Genomic DNA, 14139 nt, shown 5'->3' on the forward strand with positions numbered 1-14139 from the left:
CCGTGCTTTACTGCGATTTACTTTCACTTTCACGGCCGCAGGGCCACTTTGATGTTTGATCGCGATCACTTTCGCGGCTGCACGGCCGCTTGGCATAGCCAATAGGTCTCGCTTTTGGGACCTTATAAGTATTTAGTTTTCCAACTGTTGCATGGCTAAACACTTATAAGGTCCCAAAGGCGAGACCTATTGGCTATGCCAATGCTTGTTCTCCATCTGGTTCGGACGTCTTCCTCGGAGCTCTGTGATCGAAGGTTTGACACGGTTTCATCGGCCCTTTCGGTGAAAAACACATCACCTTTCGATGGAGACTAGAAAAAAAGACAGTGACCTACTAGTTTTCTGCAGATTTCTCAAACCGGTCCGGCTCCATTTAGACTGCAATGTTTAACTGCCATCTTCTTTCACTCGACACATGTTCAGTGATGGAAAAGACTCCTTTCAGCTTCTGCCCCAAATGCTATGCAAAGTACTCCAGGCAGGGTCACCATACAGTCTGCAACCTCTGCCTGTCTCCAGTACACAAATAAACCTCGTATGAAGCGTGCCTGGCCTTCCAATCGAAGAAGACTCTTTGATAATGAAGAGAGCGCCGCTGGGCCAGTAGCACAATGCAGGTGCACCATACAGAAGACGTACCTAATATCTCCGGGGACCAGATGCAACCAGGGTCCGAACACAGCCTCCACGCTAAAGGAGACCTCGAAGAGGAGGCAGAAATACAAGGCAAACCAATAGACATCCCGATTCTTCTCGCCAGCAGTGGGGAAGTGTCCGACTATGACCACGAACTAGAAGCTCAACCGGTCGCTTCAGCGGGGCACGTGGGCACTGTGGTGAAAGCCTCCCATACCCAAACTAAAGTAGAGGCTCACTGAACCCCAATGGACCCAGGACATGGAGGTATCTGGCATAAGGCAAAGGAACCGACAGTCTTCCTTCCATCAAAACAGTCTGTAAAGGCTTCCAAAAAAACTAAGGCTCCTAAGTTTAAATCAGTTTTGTAGCCAGCATCGAAAAGACAACTAGCAATGCTGGAAAAGCCTTCCAAGCCTTTGGAACTGAAATCTCTCACAGAAAGACGCAGGGCACCTTCAGACTCCAACCTACGATAGGAGCCTAAAACACCTTCACATTTGAAGCCAACATTGGCACCGAACATTGCATCTAAAGCAACTCCGGCTTCAAATGCTTTGGTTCAAAAACCACTCTTGGCACCACAACCACAAGAATTGCTTGTTCAGTCTATTTTAACAAAATTACAGGAAAAGCTTGACGCCAGGCAAAAGACTGTTCATAAACCCAAATACAGGAAGGGTGGTAATCAAACCACCTCTTCCACCTTTGGACACACTAACAAAACGCAGAAAGACTCTCTAAGAAGAAATCATGGGGCCCTAAACCCCCCCACAGAAAAAATAAAAGGATGAGGGCACCAGTTCCTTCAGATTTTCACCTGAACCTGCACCTCCTCTCCCACCTACTACTCCACCACTACCTATACCTTCTCCTCTCCCACCTACTCTTCCTCTGCTGTCAATGGCAGCTATAGCTCTACCTCTGCCAACCTCACCACAAAGCTCCCCGCATGTTCACCCACAGGGGTCACCTACCACATCTTCTATGGGGGAGCATAGCTTTGGGGAACATATTGACTCCTACTATCCTCCATACTTTCCAGACCCACAGGGCAATCCAGATAATCTCGATCAACCATGGGATGACTATAACGTAGATCCACAAGGGGATACACACACTCTACTGCACAGAGCTGTGGAATATCAGAAAGTTGACATGCACAGATTGGAAGATGAGAATGACTTCCTAATGGAGATACTGTCCAAAACAAAACACACTGTCCAATTTGTACCTACGTTAAAAGGCATGCTTAAATCCACCACAGATAATTTTAAGCATCCCGTCAAATCAATCCTAGGGGTTGACAAAAAGTGCAAAACCTCATCAACTGACCCAACCTATATTTCTACTGATTCCCTGGTAGTGCACACAGTGAGCCAATTCACAAGGCATCAGTGATGCTCCTCCTACAGATAAGGAGAGCAAGAAATGTGATGCTGCAGGTAAACAGGTTGGAGTACAGGCAGCAAACCACCTTCGAATTGCCAATTGTGTTGGCCTCCTCTCCAGGTACAACAGAGCCCAGTGGGATGAGATGCAGGATTTGCTTCAACACCCTCCTGAGCAATACAAAGGGGGCAGAATTAGTTGAAGAGGGGAGAATCATATCTAATGCTACAATCCAGTGTGCCTGAGACTCGGAAGACACTAGTGCAAGAGAGGTCAACACCAGCATTATTATCAGACAACATGCTTGACTAAGGGGGTCAGGGTTTAAATCCGATGTCCAGCAATACCTCCTCAATTTTCCATTTGATGGAGAACACCTTTTCAGACCACAAGTAGACGAAATGCTGGGAAAATGTAAAAAGGCCGCCAACACAGCTAAAGCCATGGATGCCCTTCAAACATATCAACATAGTTGGTCCTTTTGGAGGGGCTAATATTGAGGGGCATCCAAAGCTGCCACCTCTACGGACACAGGTACCACTCAGAAGTCACAAATGTCCTACCAATCACAGTATATGCGTGGCACATACTATAAAACACACTACAGAGGCAATACCATCAGGGATCAAGGACTTGGTTCCAATTCCAAGGGAGCCACTTCCACCAAACAGTGACTTCATCTGCCACCCCACACATTTAACACCAGTGGGGGATGGTTAAAAGACTACCACACACATTGGGTGCAAATTACCTCAGATCAGTGGGTTTTATCAATAATAAACAAAAATAAATTGTGTAGCACTCGCCTCTACTCCACCCGATATCCCACATCAGACTGAAGCTATGTCACATCAACACTTAACCCTCTTGTGAGAGGAGACTTAAATTCTGCTTCTAAAGGGGGCCATAGAGCAACACCAGAAACAAGGAGTGGACCCCATGTATTTCCTCATTCCGAAGAAATATGTCACCTTAAAACCTATATTAGACTTAAGAACAATCAACAGATACATCCTGTCAGAACACTTCCGCATGTTTACTCTACATGATGTCATTCCACTTTACTACAGCAAGGAGACTTCCTGACAGCCATAGACCTCAAGGATGCCAATTTTCAAAAATCAATACACCTAGACCATCAGCGCTACCTCTGCTTTCAAGTAATTGGCCCACATTATGCATTCAAAGTGTTGCCATTCAGAGTAACTACTGCACCAAGAGTATTCACGAAATGTCTGGCAGTAGTACGCGCTCAGCTCAGAAGGGGGGAGGCACATACGTGTAACCCTACTTAGACGATTGGCTGATCAAGAGTGCAAGCAAGCATAGTTGTCTGCAGGACACTCAGAAGGTAATCAACCTTCTACGGAAACTGGGTTTCATCCTAAAGGCTACAAAATCCCACCTGCAACCCTTACAAATGCAGCTGTTCTTAGGCGGTAGCCTAAGCTCCATTTCCATGAAAGCTACAGTCCATCAAGAGTACAAAAGATGCAATGTGCACTGCCACATCAACACATCACAGTCAAAAAAGTGAAGAGCCATCATAGGTATGATTGCTTCCTGTATTGCCATAGTACGACATGCATGTCCTCACATGCGCCCCCTACAACAATGCCTGCAATCGCAGTGGTCTCAAGCCTACAAGATCTAGTTTTGATAGGGCCAGCGACCCACTACTGTCTGCACTGGTGGAACAGCAGCAGTCTGTTGCAGGGTCAGCACTTCAAAGCCCTTGTACCGCAAGTGACCAATATAACCGATGCATCCTTACACTGTTGGGGGGCATGCATTCTAGACCTTATATTTCGTGAACAGTGGTCTTCAGTGCAGAAACATCTACACATTAGTCACCTAGAGCTTCTTGTGATTCAGTTCGCTCTCAAAGCATTTCAACAACATCTTCACCACAAAGTTGTCCTAGTCCTCACAGACCACATGACAGCCATGTACTACATTAAAAAAGCATGGGCGCACTCACTCCATACAGCTCTTGCAGGTAGCTGAGCGCATATGGCATTGGGTCCTACATCACAACATCGATCTCCTAGCAGAATACCTACCGGGGTGGACAACGATTTCTCAGATATGCTCAGCAGGATGCAACAATAGCTGCACAAGTGAGAAATTGATACACACTACTCCACTCATACTTACAACAGTGGGGTACCCAAGAGATAGACCCTTTTGCCACACAACAGAACATGAAATGCCAAAGCTTTGCCTTCAGGTTTCCTCACCCTCACTCCAAAGGCAATACCCTATGGACCAACTGGTCAGGGAGATTTGCTTACGCTTTTCCTTCTCTCGGTCACATTCCTTACCTGGTTCAGAAGCTCACACAAACATCCCTCACACTAATTCTAAATTGCTCCAACATGGCTCACAACCGTTCTACATCTGTCGGTTGTGCCACACACAAAACTACCAATATGGCCACGCCTTCTAACTCAGGAACAAGGCATGGTTATACACCACAATCTCAAACAACTCAATCTAGCGATCAGGTCCTAGAATTTGGATACCAAAATCTTCCACAGGAATGTATGACCATTCTAAAACAAGCCTGTAGGCCTACCGCATGGACATGTTATGCTGCAAAATGGATAAGATGTGCACACTATTGCCAAACAAAATAAATCCAGCTGCTCTCCCAGTATTTTATCTGCTATCTACTACATCAAAAAAAGACAAGTCCTGCATATACCTCCATTAGGTTACACTTAGCAGCACTAGCTGCGTACATGCAAAACAGACAACACACGTCTTTGTTGAAAATTCCAGTTATCAAAGCTTTTTTGAGAGAATAAAGAGAGTTATTTCTACCCCCGTTATCCCAGCACCTGTCTGGAATCTTCATATAGTTCTTATCAGACTTATGGGTCCTCCATTTGAACCGTTACATTCATGTGGACTACAGTTCTTTACATGGACGGTAGCCTTCTTAGGAGCTATAACTTCCCTTGGCTGAATGAGTGAACTTCAAGTGCTCACTTTAGAAGAACCTTTCTTCACAGTCCATTCTGGCAAACTAGTACAAACCCCAAGTTTCTCTGGTTTTAGAATAATAAATCCCTCTACCCCAATTTCTCAGTATTTTTGTGGGCTAAAGCAAGAATAGAAAATCTGATCCCACCATGCACTTTTCTCAATGTGTGTTCTACTGGAGTTAAAATAGTAAATTCAACTCCCCTTCCCGAATGTTTACACTGCCCACTGTTTGTCGGGCTAGAGTTAGACTGGAAAATCGGAATTCTTCTATGATTACTCTTCCCCTCTTCTTTTTTAGGTGGGTATTAGCATAGTAAATGTTAGCCCACCTCCTTCCATTCCTAAGTGTCTGCACTTTGTCCAACATTTGGTAATCAGCAGTTAAAATGATAAATCTGACACTCTCTGATGTCTGCCATTTTCCATATGTTTGTTGAATTTGAGTTAGAATTGTATATGTTAGCCCTTATATGTGCAATTCCCCAAATGTTTGGTAAATTGGACATAGAGTAGAAAACCTCAGTCCACCCAACACTGTTTGTATTTTTCCTAATGTTTGTAGGATTTCAGCTTTTAATTGTAGTATTTTAAATGAATTCCACTTATGTTATGCCTTTTAGTAATACATTTTCTATGTCTATTTATGGTTTCAGACGCATAACATTTAAAAAAATTATTTATTTGATATATTTTATAGTGTTTTTATTATTTACTTTGAACGTATATATTTTCATTTAAGAATTATTTTATCAGTGTAATATAATTGATTTGATAATATATTCGTTATTTTAAGATACATTTATTTAGGTGAACTACATGTTTTAAAAGGTATTTGATATTTATATATTTTAAATGTTATATTTTTTTTCTAAATAGCTTAAAAATAATTACACTTTTTACATTTTAAAATGTATATCTTCTTACCTATGTAATGTTGATAGTCTGGTCCACTAAGTGTTTTGTAATCTATATTGTAATCTATACTCTGGTATCTTCCATTATATCTATGTAAAGTTGGTACAAGTGACCTAGTTAGAATAATGTTAATTATATTTAAATGTATATATGTACCTAATAATGGCAATATTTTGGTCCAGACCACTTTTGTAGATGATATTCTAGTATGTTACAATATATGTATGTCAAGTTGATACTTTGGACCTCACTATCTTTGTATCTCAATATTTTGGTGGTCGATACTGTCATATATCCAGATGAAAGTGTTGACAGGGTTCACTGGAATAAGGGAATGGTTTATTGATGTGTATTGCTGAATGATCGAAAGGGGAAATGCTAATGATAGTGGGAGAGTGGCAGATAGTTTGGATGGCGCAAGTGTTTGTGAGTCAGTAGTCTAAGGGAAGTTCGTTGAATATAGGCTTTAGTCGCAAAGAAAAACAATTAAGTGTTTCGAGAGTGTGGCTATAAGGAAATCATCAGGGTCTTCCAAGAAAGTCTCTGTAGTGCTGGGAGGGAGCAGTATAAAGCTGCAGACTGGACTGGGTAAAGATTGTAAGCCCATAGTTTTCCAAGGTGAATGGGGTTGAGTTATTTGGTGGAGCTGGAAGAAGGTGAAGGATCTGTTAAAGAGGAAGGTCTGCTCTTGTTTCTGGTAAGTGACTAAAAGCATCATAATCAGTGTGAGGGGCCTCTGGCAGCAGTGTGCCTTCTTTGTCGACGTAGGTCATGGTTATTACAGTGAACAGTATTGCGGCACGTATGAGTTCAAAATGCTGAGTAGTAAAAGTTGTTTCAAATCGATTGTGAAGTTGGTCTATTTTTCGTTGAGACATGGTAGAGTGATGACATTGAGTGGGGACATTTACTAACACATTTGTGAGTTGAGTAAGAGTGGGTCACCGAATGGAGTGCAGTATTAGTGGGAATTGTGCTCTGATAAGAAGAAGATAGGCACTTTGTTTCAGGGAAATGTAGCAGTCAGCTGCAGAGCAAAGTGAAGTGTTGAGACTGCTTAAGAGTATTTTGTCCTGGGGGGAGGTTATAGATGTGCTTACTGTAGTATGTTGACTTATATCATTGAACACACTATATAAATACTATATGGCACTGGTGCTGTCAGTCTTGGCTTCTGTTTTTGGGTGTGTGAGTGGTTATGTTGAATCGGATGGTAACGTGGTCAGTCCCCTCAAAGAGGAGTTGGTCTCTGTGAGGAAATGCAGTTTACTTTATGGTGTGTATGTGCAATCTTGCCATGTAATAAACTCACAAACCCTTGTTGGGTCCAGTCAGACTTGTTTATAAAACCTTAGCTCAACCCTGGGTAGCAGTGGTTCCGCGCAGTCAGACTTGAACAAAGGAACAAGTTCTAAGCATTTAGAACGACCAAGACAATTGAATAAGAAGAACTCGAAACAGAGCAAATTTGACAACAATTTATCAAAATAGATCTCATTTGTAGACACCAGTGCAACCAAAATCCACCAGAGGGTGTCTGGGGTAAAAAATTATTTTAGTGAGCAAATCGTAAATCACTGCTTCTCACTCAAACTGCAAACAAGCATTAGGAATGCCTGTGGTTAGCGGTTACTTTGAAAACTTTTTTATAAAGTTGTGTTTGGATATTCCTTCCTGCTTTGTATGACCAACTCTGGCAGGGAGCAAGTCAGATGGGAACAATAAGTCTTAGCAGGATAGTTACGTTGCAGGCAAAGCTGTATTTACTCTAATTCCAGGCTCTGTGGACAAACTACCATAGACATCAATGGAGTGGTCCTGATGCAAGGGATACAGGATTGTGAAGATGCTGAGCATGCTAATTTATTCGACAGTGTCTTCTTGGAGCCATACCTCAGTCCATGAACACAGTGGGATGACTTTGGCCACAGAGGTTGATGTCCCTCACAGTCCAGTGAAGTCCAGCCAAATATCAGTTGCCACTGGTCTTCTGGTCTCTCTTCACAGCAAAACCAGTGGTTCCCTTTAACTGCAGCTAGTGTTCATCTTGGATGACCAAACTGCACTTCAACAACTCTCCTGGGTCCTGCTTACTCGGGTACACTTTTGAGTGTCAGGACTTAGTCTCCTGGGCTGTGCTTTGGTGGTTAGCAGTGTCTATTCAATTGTGGCTCCCTACTCACCAAGATGGCTTCTTCAGCTTTTGTGGCCCTGGAGCCATAATAGGACGTTAGCCAACTGACTCTTGGAGTTCACCTCTTCTGTCTGGGGCTCATGGGGTGACTTTTCCTCGAGCAGGGTACCGCAGGCACAGTCCTCTCTTTGCTAGCCCAGAAACAGCAGGTTCAGTCTAGTCTTTGGTGCAGTCTCTCTTTCCCAGGTCCAGGGAATAGCAGGGCAGTACTTCTTTTGTCCTCTCTCCAGTACAGACGTGATCTGAGGTCTTGGTGCCAGGGGGTGCCATTTTTATGCCCCCAACGATCCCTCGGAGGATGCAGTGACTACTAGCCAATGGGCTACGAGGCCCCCTCTTGTCTTATGACAACTTCCTGCAATGTGTGGCATCAAGCTATTCCAGAGTGCAATATTCTGCCCATTCCCAAGATGGCAGAACCCTTCTCTCGGTGTGTGGAGCTTGGTAACCCACCCTAGAGAACTGGTTTGACCACTTTTTCTTCTCCCTCTCTGTCTCAGCCGCTAACCTGTCTACCAGAACAAAAGAGAATCACCTCTCCTGTGTGTCCACCATTTGCCCTTCAAAGGCGACTTCCCCATTGTAGCTAGTCTATTGGGCTTATGTCCTGTTGGGCTTCCTGCCTAGAAGATGTAACGCCTTTTCCAATGGCAGGCCTCTTTCCTGCAAGTCATTCACACCTCTTCCCAGGAGGGCATCTGCAAATGGCCACTGGAAAAGCAGCAGAGGATCAACTTTCCAAAGTTGCCTTTTACTCAAAATGTTAAATTGAATTCGACTTGGGCAGCAAGTAATTTTTAATGTAACAACTCTCTTGATTTCGTGAGGTACCAATTTGTTGGACCGGATTTAAATGGAAAATCTTGCCCTCCCATGTAGGCACTTTCCCCAGTGTTTGTAAATCTGGTTTTAGAGTGATAAATTCCCCCACCCCAATGTAGCTATGAATGAACTTTCCTCAGTGTTTGTTAGGACTCATCAAGAATAGTAAGTCTGATCCCACCGTCCCCCATGCATGCACTTTTCTCAATGTGTGTTATACTGGAGTTAGAATAGTAAATTCAACTTCCCTCCCAGAATGTTCACACTTTCTCCACTGTTATATGTGCTTGTGTTGTTTGAGTAACTTTTAAGGATGTGATTACTGAAGACCAGAGATGAATGGGGAGCCTCACTTTTCTGTTACCTGTGTGTATACGTTGCTGAATGTAATGAGGTCTTCAATGTGTCCGGGTACTGAGCAGGTGAAAATGGTGTTGTGTGTTATGTTGTGGATGTAGTCAGATTTGAGCTGGATAGGATGGCGTGAAATGGATTTTCTTATGAACATCACAAATATATCAACAAATGGTAACTTTCGGGTACCTTTTTCATTTCCATGCCTACTCAACTCTTAATACCCAGCTGTACTAATATGTAGGATTGAGTAGTTTTACAGTTTGATTGTGCTTTCTCCCCACAGATTCTATCAAATCCTCTTAGCCGGAGGGAGCACGGTTACGATGCTGTTGTTCTGCTTGCTTTGCTAGTTAACTACCGAAAGTATGAAGTAAGTTCTTTGTGTAAGTTTTTTAATTTTGATATACTATTGGCAGTCCGATAAGGACCAAAGAATCTGGGATTGCAGCGTGTTCTACTGTTGATTTTTAAGAAGTTAAATCAAGTTTGGTGTCTGTCCTCCATTTTCACCTTCTTAGGTGGCTTACCTTTAAGAACTTTTTACAATGCTCAAGTCCATATACAGGCACAATTTGATACATCATATAGGTGTATTGGATGCAATTATGATCCTACCATTAATCCATGCAATTGAGTATAATGTCAGTTGTTTTATGGCTAAAAGTGTTGGAGTTGTAATACATTTATAAAGCTCTACCCTTCTTTTAGGGTTTGACCATTCATTTGATGAATACAATCTGTTGAAAGTCTTTAGTAAGAGGATTCCATCACTATTTCCTACTTCCTGTTGAGAGAAGCAGCTTTGTTATGTATTTATCAAGTAGATAGTTATTTCTAATATAATGCATATCTTATTGGCTGAATTTCTCGCAAATCAGCCTGTGGTGAATAACATTTTAATTATCAAATCTTTATCCATCACTTATTTCTTCCACTAATACGACTGAGGTTGATACCTACATAACATTTTTGTAAGTGCTACATCTTATCGTTTTATAGGTTTTTGATAAGCTTCCTAAATCCCATTTGGGTGGGTAAAGAAGATAATCTAAAATGTTTATCCATTCAGTGATCGATTATATTCTTGGTACCCTCTAATTGTAACATCAGAATATACCATAGCTAGTGATTTCAGGTAGTATACCCGCACTATTGCTTGCTTTAGAGACTTCCATTTGAGTGCCATTCTTCTTTTGGCATACCAGGCCAAGTTGATAAATGTATTTTTGGGGACTTATGCAAACAACTTCTCCCAGAGATTGCTTCTACCTGTTGTGTCACTACTGCAAATGTCACAGCCCCATACCATATGATGGTAGATTACTTGAACACTCATCTGATTTATTCCTGTTTACAATAAGTATGATGCCAGGAGGGCTGTATTTTTGTATCGAAATAGTTGTATTTAGCCAATTTTAGATTTGGATTTCTGGACTCACTTTTGTCACATTCCCTGCTGTTGGTATGTGTTGGTCAGGACCTTCTGTGTGTCTGTGTGAATGTACAGGTTGTCAGAGTGTTGAAAACTCACACCATCATACCTGTTCTGCTTTCATTATCCAGGGATAATCCAAAATCTTTCCTGTGATATTTTATGTTGTAACCTAATAGTATCTTGTACCCCTTTTGTCTGACCACTCGTTAGGTATCCTCTCCTCTTCCAGATATTCACTTTAAAGCCTTAGCTGCATCCCCAAATTCCCTTACCTTTGTACAGCGGAGTCTGAGCTGCACAGGTTTTTTCCAACCATGTATCTGCATATTCTCTCTAGAACACTTTGGGCATATTTCACTATTCTAGGTAATTGTAAGGTGTGCAGTCATTACACCACAGTCAGTATATCGCAGGTAAGTACATCATAATTTGTACATTGCAGTTAAGTCCAACCAGAGTTGTTTTTTAAAACCTTTATATCGTGGTACTTTAGATCAATGGTAAGTAATTTGTTAATGGTTTTAATTGACATAATGTTAGGTTTGTGTATAAGTGTATGTGAATTGTTAGAAATTGGGTTTCTAGTTGTTAGAGGTATGTACCCTGTTCTAGCAAGAACCACAGTCCTAGTCAGGGTAGGTAAAAAAACAATCTAAATTAATCTGTACTCACCGTTTGGTCGCTTGGTACAGAGCAGTCAGGCTTAACTTAAGTAGCAAAGTGTAAAGTATTTGGGCAACTCTTCAAACAGTAACTCAGTGAAAACACCATAAAAAGACTACACACCAGGTTTAGAAAACAGATTTAGATTTTATAAATAAAACAAGACCTAAATGACAAAAATCCACTATATTATGTAGAAGTCGAGATATGAATTTTTAAAGAATAAATGTGGAAATAGCCCTTAAAAGCAATAAGCCCTTAAATGAGTTATCTAATCGCCCTAGACCAGGCCAAAGTCAAAAGTTCAGGCTGACTACAATGGACCGCAGTCCGAATACAGGGACCCACTTGAGCTCGATGAACACGAGTACCTTCATCTGGGATGCGTCGATGAGGATGCGTGGTGGAGCCGACGCGATGCATCTGTATCGAGCAATGCTGTGGAAGAGATGCGTTGATTTTCTCCACGCAACTGCTGCAATGTGTCGGTTACAAGTGCGAGCGCTGGTTGGGGATGCGATGCGCAGCTGCTGCTCCTGCAGTAAGCGAAGCTTCAGTGATAAAGGCGAGGCGATGGTTCCGACGAAGATGCGCCAGCTAAGCTCCACGGAACGACTAATATGCGCTGATTCCGACTCACGCAAATGTGAAGATGTGCTGGTTCCGATGAGGAGGCTGAAGTTCTGAATGAAGAACCTTAAGCCTCATTTCCAAGGGTCCAGGATTGAAGTTGCACCTCTTGGCAGGGCATACTCACAGCTTGTAGAATCCAGGTGCAGGTAGTTGAAGTCTTTGATATCCCTGAGACTTGGAACAGGAGACAAGCCAGCAAGCCATTAGAGTCACTCTGCGTTCAAGGGATGCAGGACCAGTCCTTCTAACCCAGGCAGGAGAACAGCAGGCAGCAGGGCAGCTCAGCAAGGAAAGAGCACAGCAAGGCAGCAGCCAGCAGGGTGACAGTCATTTCAATAGCACAGCAGTTCTTTTTCCTAGCAGAGTAGTCACAGGCCCAGAAGTGTACTGATTTGGTAGTGCCAGAGGTCCAGTACTTATACCCAGTGGTGCCTTTGTAGAAGGGTAAACTTCACAGAAAGCTTTGAAGTGCACAGTGGTGCTCCCCTCCTGCCCTGGCTCCAAGTAATCAATTGTTTGTGTGGGGATAGGACAAAGCCCTTTCAGGTGTAATTTTCAGCTCATCCCTCCCGTCCTGGCCAAAGAAATTTTCTCCAGCCAGGACTCCGGCTTGGACCTTGAGATAGACCTCGACATCGAAGAATTGCCGCAAGGACGGGGTCACGTCAGTACCAGTGATTAAAGCCTTACGGAAGGATTAAAAAAAGTGATACCACCAAGAGTCCCACCTGCACCAGCGTGGAACTTAAACATAGTCCTTACAAGACTTATGGGTCCACCATTTGAACCAATGCACATATGTCAGTTACAAATCCTCTCATGGATAGTTACTTTACTCATAGCGCTAACTTCTCTGAGGAGAACTGGTGAACTCCTGCCATTAACTGTATGAGAGCCCTTCTTTCAGTTTCATAAAGACAGAGTAGTTCTTGGAACTAATCCAAAATGTCTTCCTAAAGTAGTTTCTGCCTTTCAAATCAATCTATCAGTTGAGTTACCTGTATTCTTGCCTTAACCTGATTCTGTAGCAGAATGAGCTCTACACACAGTTGATGGTAGAAGAGCTCTACTATATTCTGTAGAAAGAACAAAAGAATTTCTCAAAACAAAACAGCTTTTTGTTGCTTTTTCACCACCACACAAAAGCAAGCCCATATCTAAATCAGGCATTGCACGATGGATTGTGAAATGTATCCAAACATGTTATGTGAAAGCAAAAATAACTTTAATAATACCCCCTAGAGCGCATTCCACTCGCAAGACAGGGGCTACTATGGCCTTCTTAAGTAATATTCCCTTAGCTGACATCTGTAAGGCAGCAATATGGTCTACACCGCACACATTCACCAAGCACTATTGTGTTGATGTGTTAGTGCGGCAACAAGCTAATGTAGGCCAGGCAGTACTTAAAACACTGTTTCAAACAACTGCAACAGCTACAGATTAGCCATCGCTTTGGGAGTATACTGCTGTATAGGCTATGCAATGCATGTGATCTACAGCTCACATGCCTTGAACAGATAATGTTACTTACCCAGTAAGCATCTGTTCTTGGCATGTAGAGCTGTAGATTCACATGCAACCGCCCTCCTCCGCGGGTACCTGTAGTTGTTGCAGTTATCCCTTTACGTACATACACATGGACATCTCTATTCTACACTTAGTACTCCAATCTCACCCTCTGCGGGAAAACAATCTAACAATGGAATTGATGCCCATGCGCACTATTACCGAAAGAAGTCACCTCACCTCGTGACTGTAAAGACTTCTTCAAAGAAAAACAGCTTGCAAACATCCGGACCCAACACTAGATGGCAGAAATGTGCAAAGCATTTGAATCTACAGCTCTACATGCCAAGAACAGATGCTTACTGGGTACGTAACATTAGCCTTATGGTCACATGCTAATGGAAACCTACAAACAAATACATTACAAATAGAATACGTTTAACCTACGTACGTTTTCTATGCATGCTGTCTTCTTCATAAAATAAAACTGCTCAGCAGGCCAAACAAAAAACATCTCCCTTATGCACAGAATAAAAACGTAGTAGTGAACTATGCAAACTACTATTTGGAGGACATTATAATTGGGCACTAA

At 42.5% G+C, this 14139-nt stretch overlaps 1 protein-coding gene across 2 annotated transcripts in view; it reads left to right on the top strand.

Annotated features, from left to right (window-relative positions):
• ARMH3 (armadillo like helical domain containing 3) overlaps positions 1-14139 on the top strand; it is a 772183-nt gene that overhangs the window by 187172 nt on the left and 570872 nt on the right. For both annotated transcript variants that reach the window (XM_085606447.1, XM_085606449.1), the window contains one exon: positions 9591-9677. In XM_085606447.1, coding sequence (XP_085462573.1) covers positions 9591-9677 — 87 coding nt within the window. The remainder of the gene's footprint in view (positions 1-9590; positions 9678-14139) is intronic.

Source organism: Triturus cristatus, chromosome 1_2, assembly GCF_964204655.1.
Source record: "Triturus cristatus chromosome 1_2, aTriCri1.1, whole genome shotgun sequence".
Taxonomy (NCBI): Eukaryota; Metazoa; Chordata; class Amphibia; order Caudata; family Salamandridae; genus Triturus; species Triturus cristatus.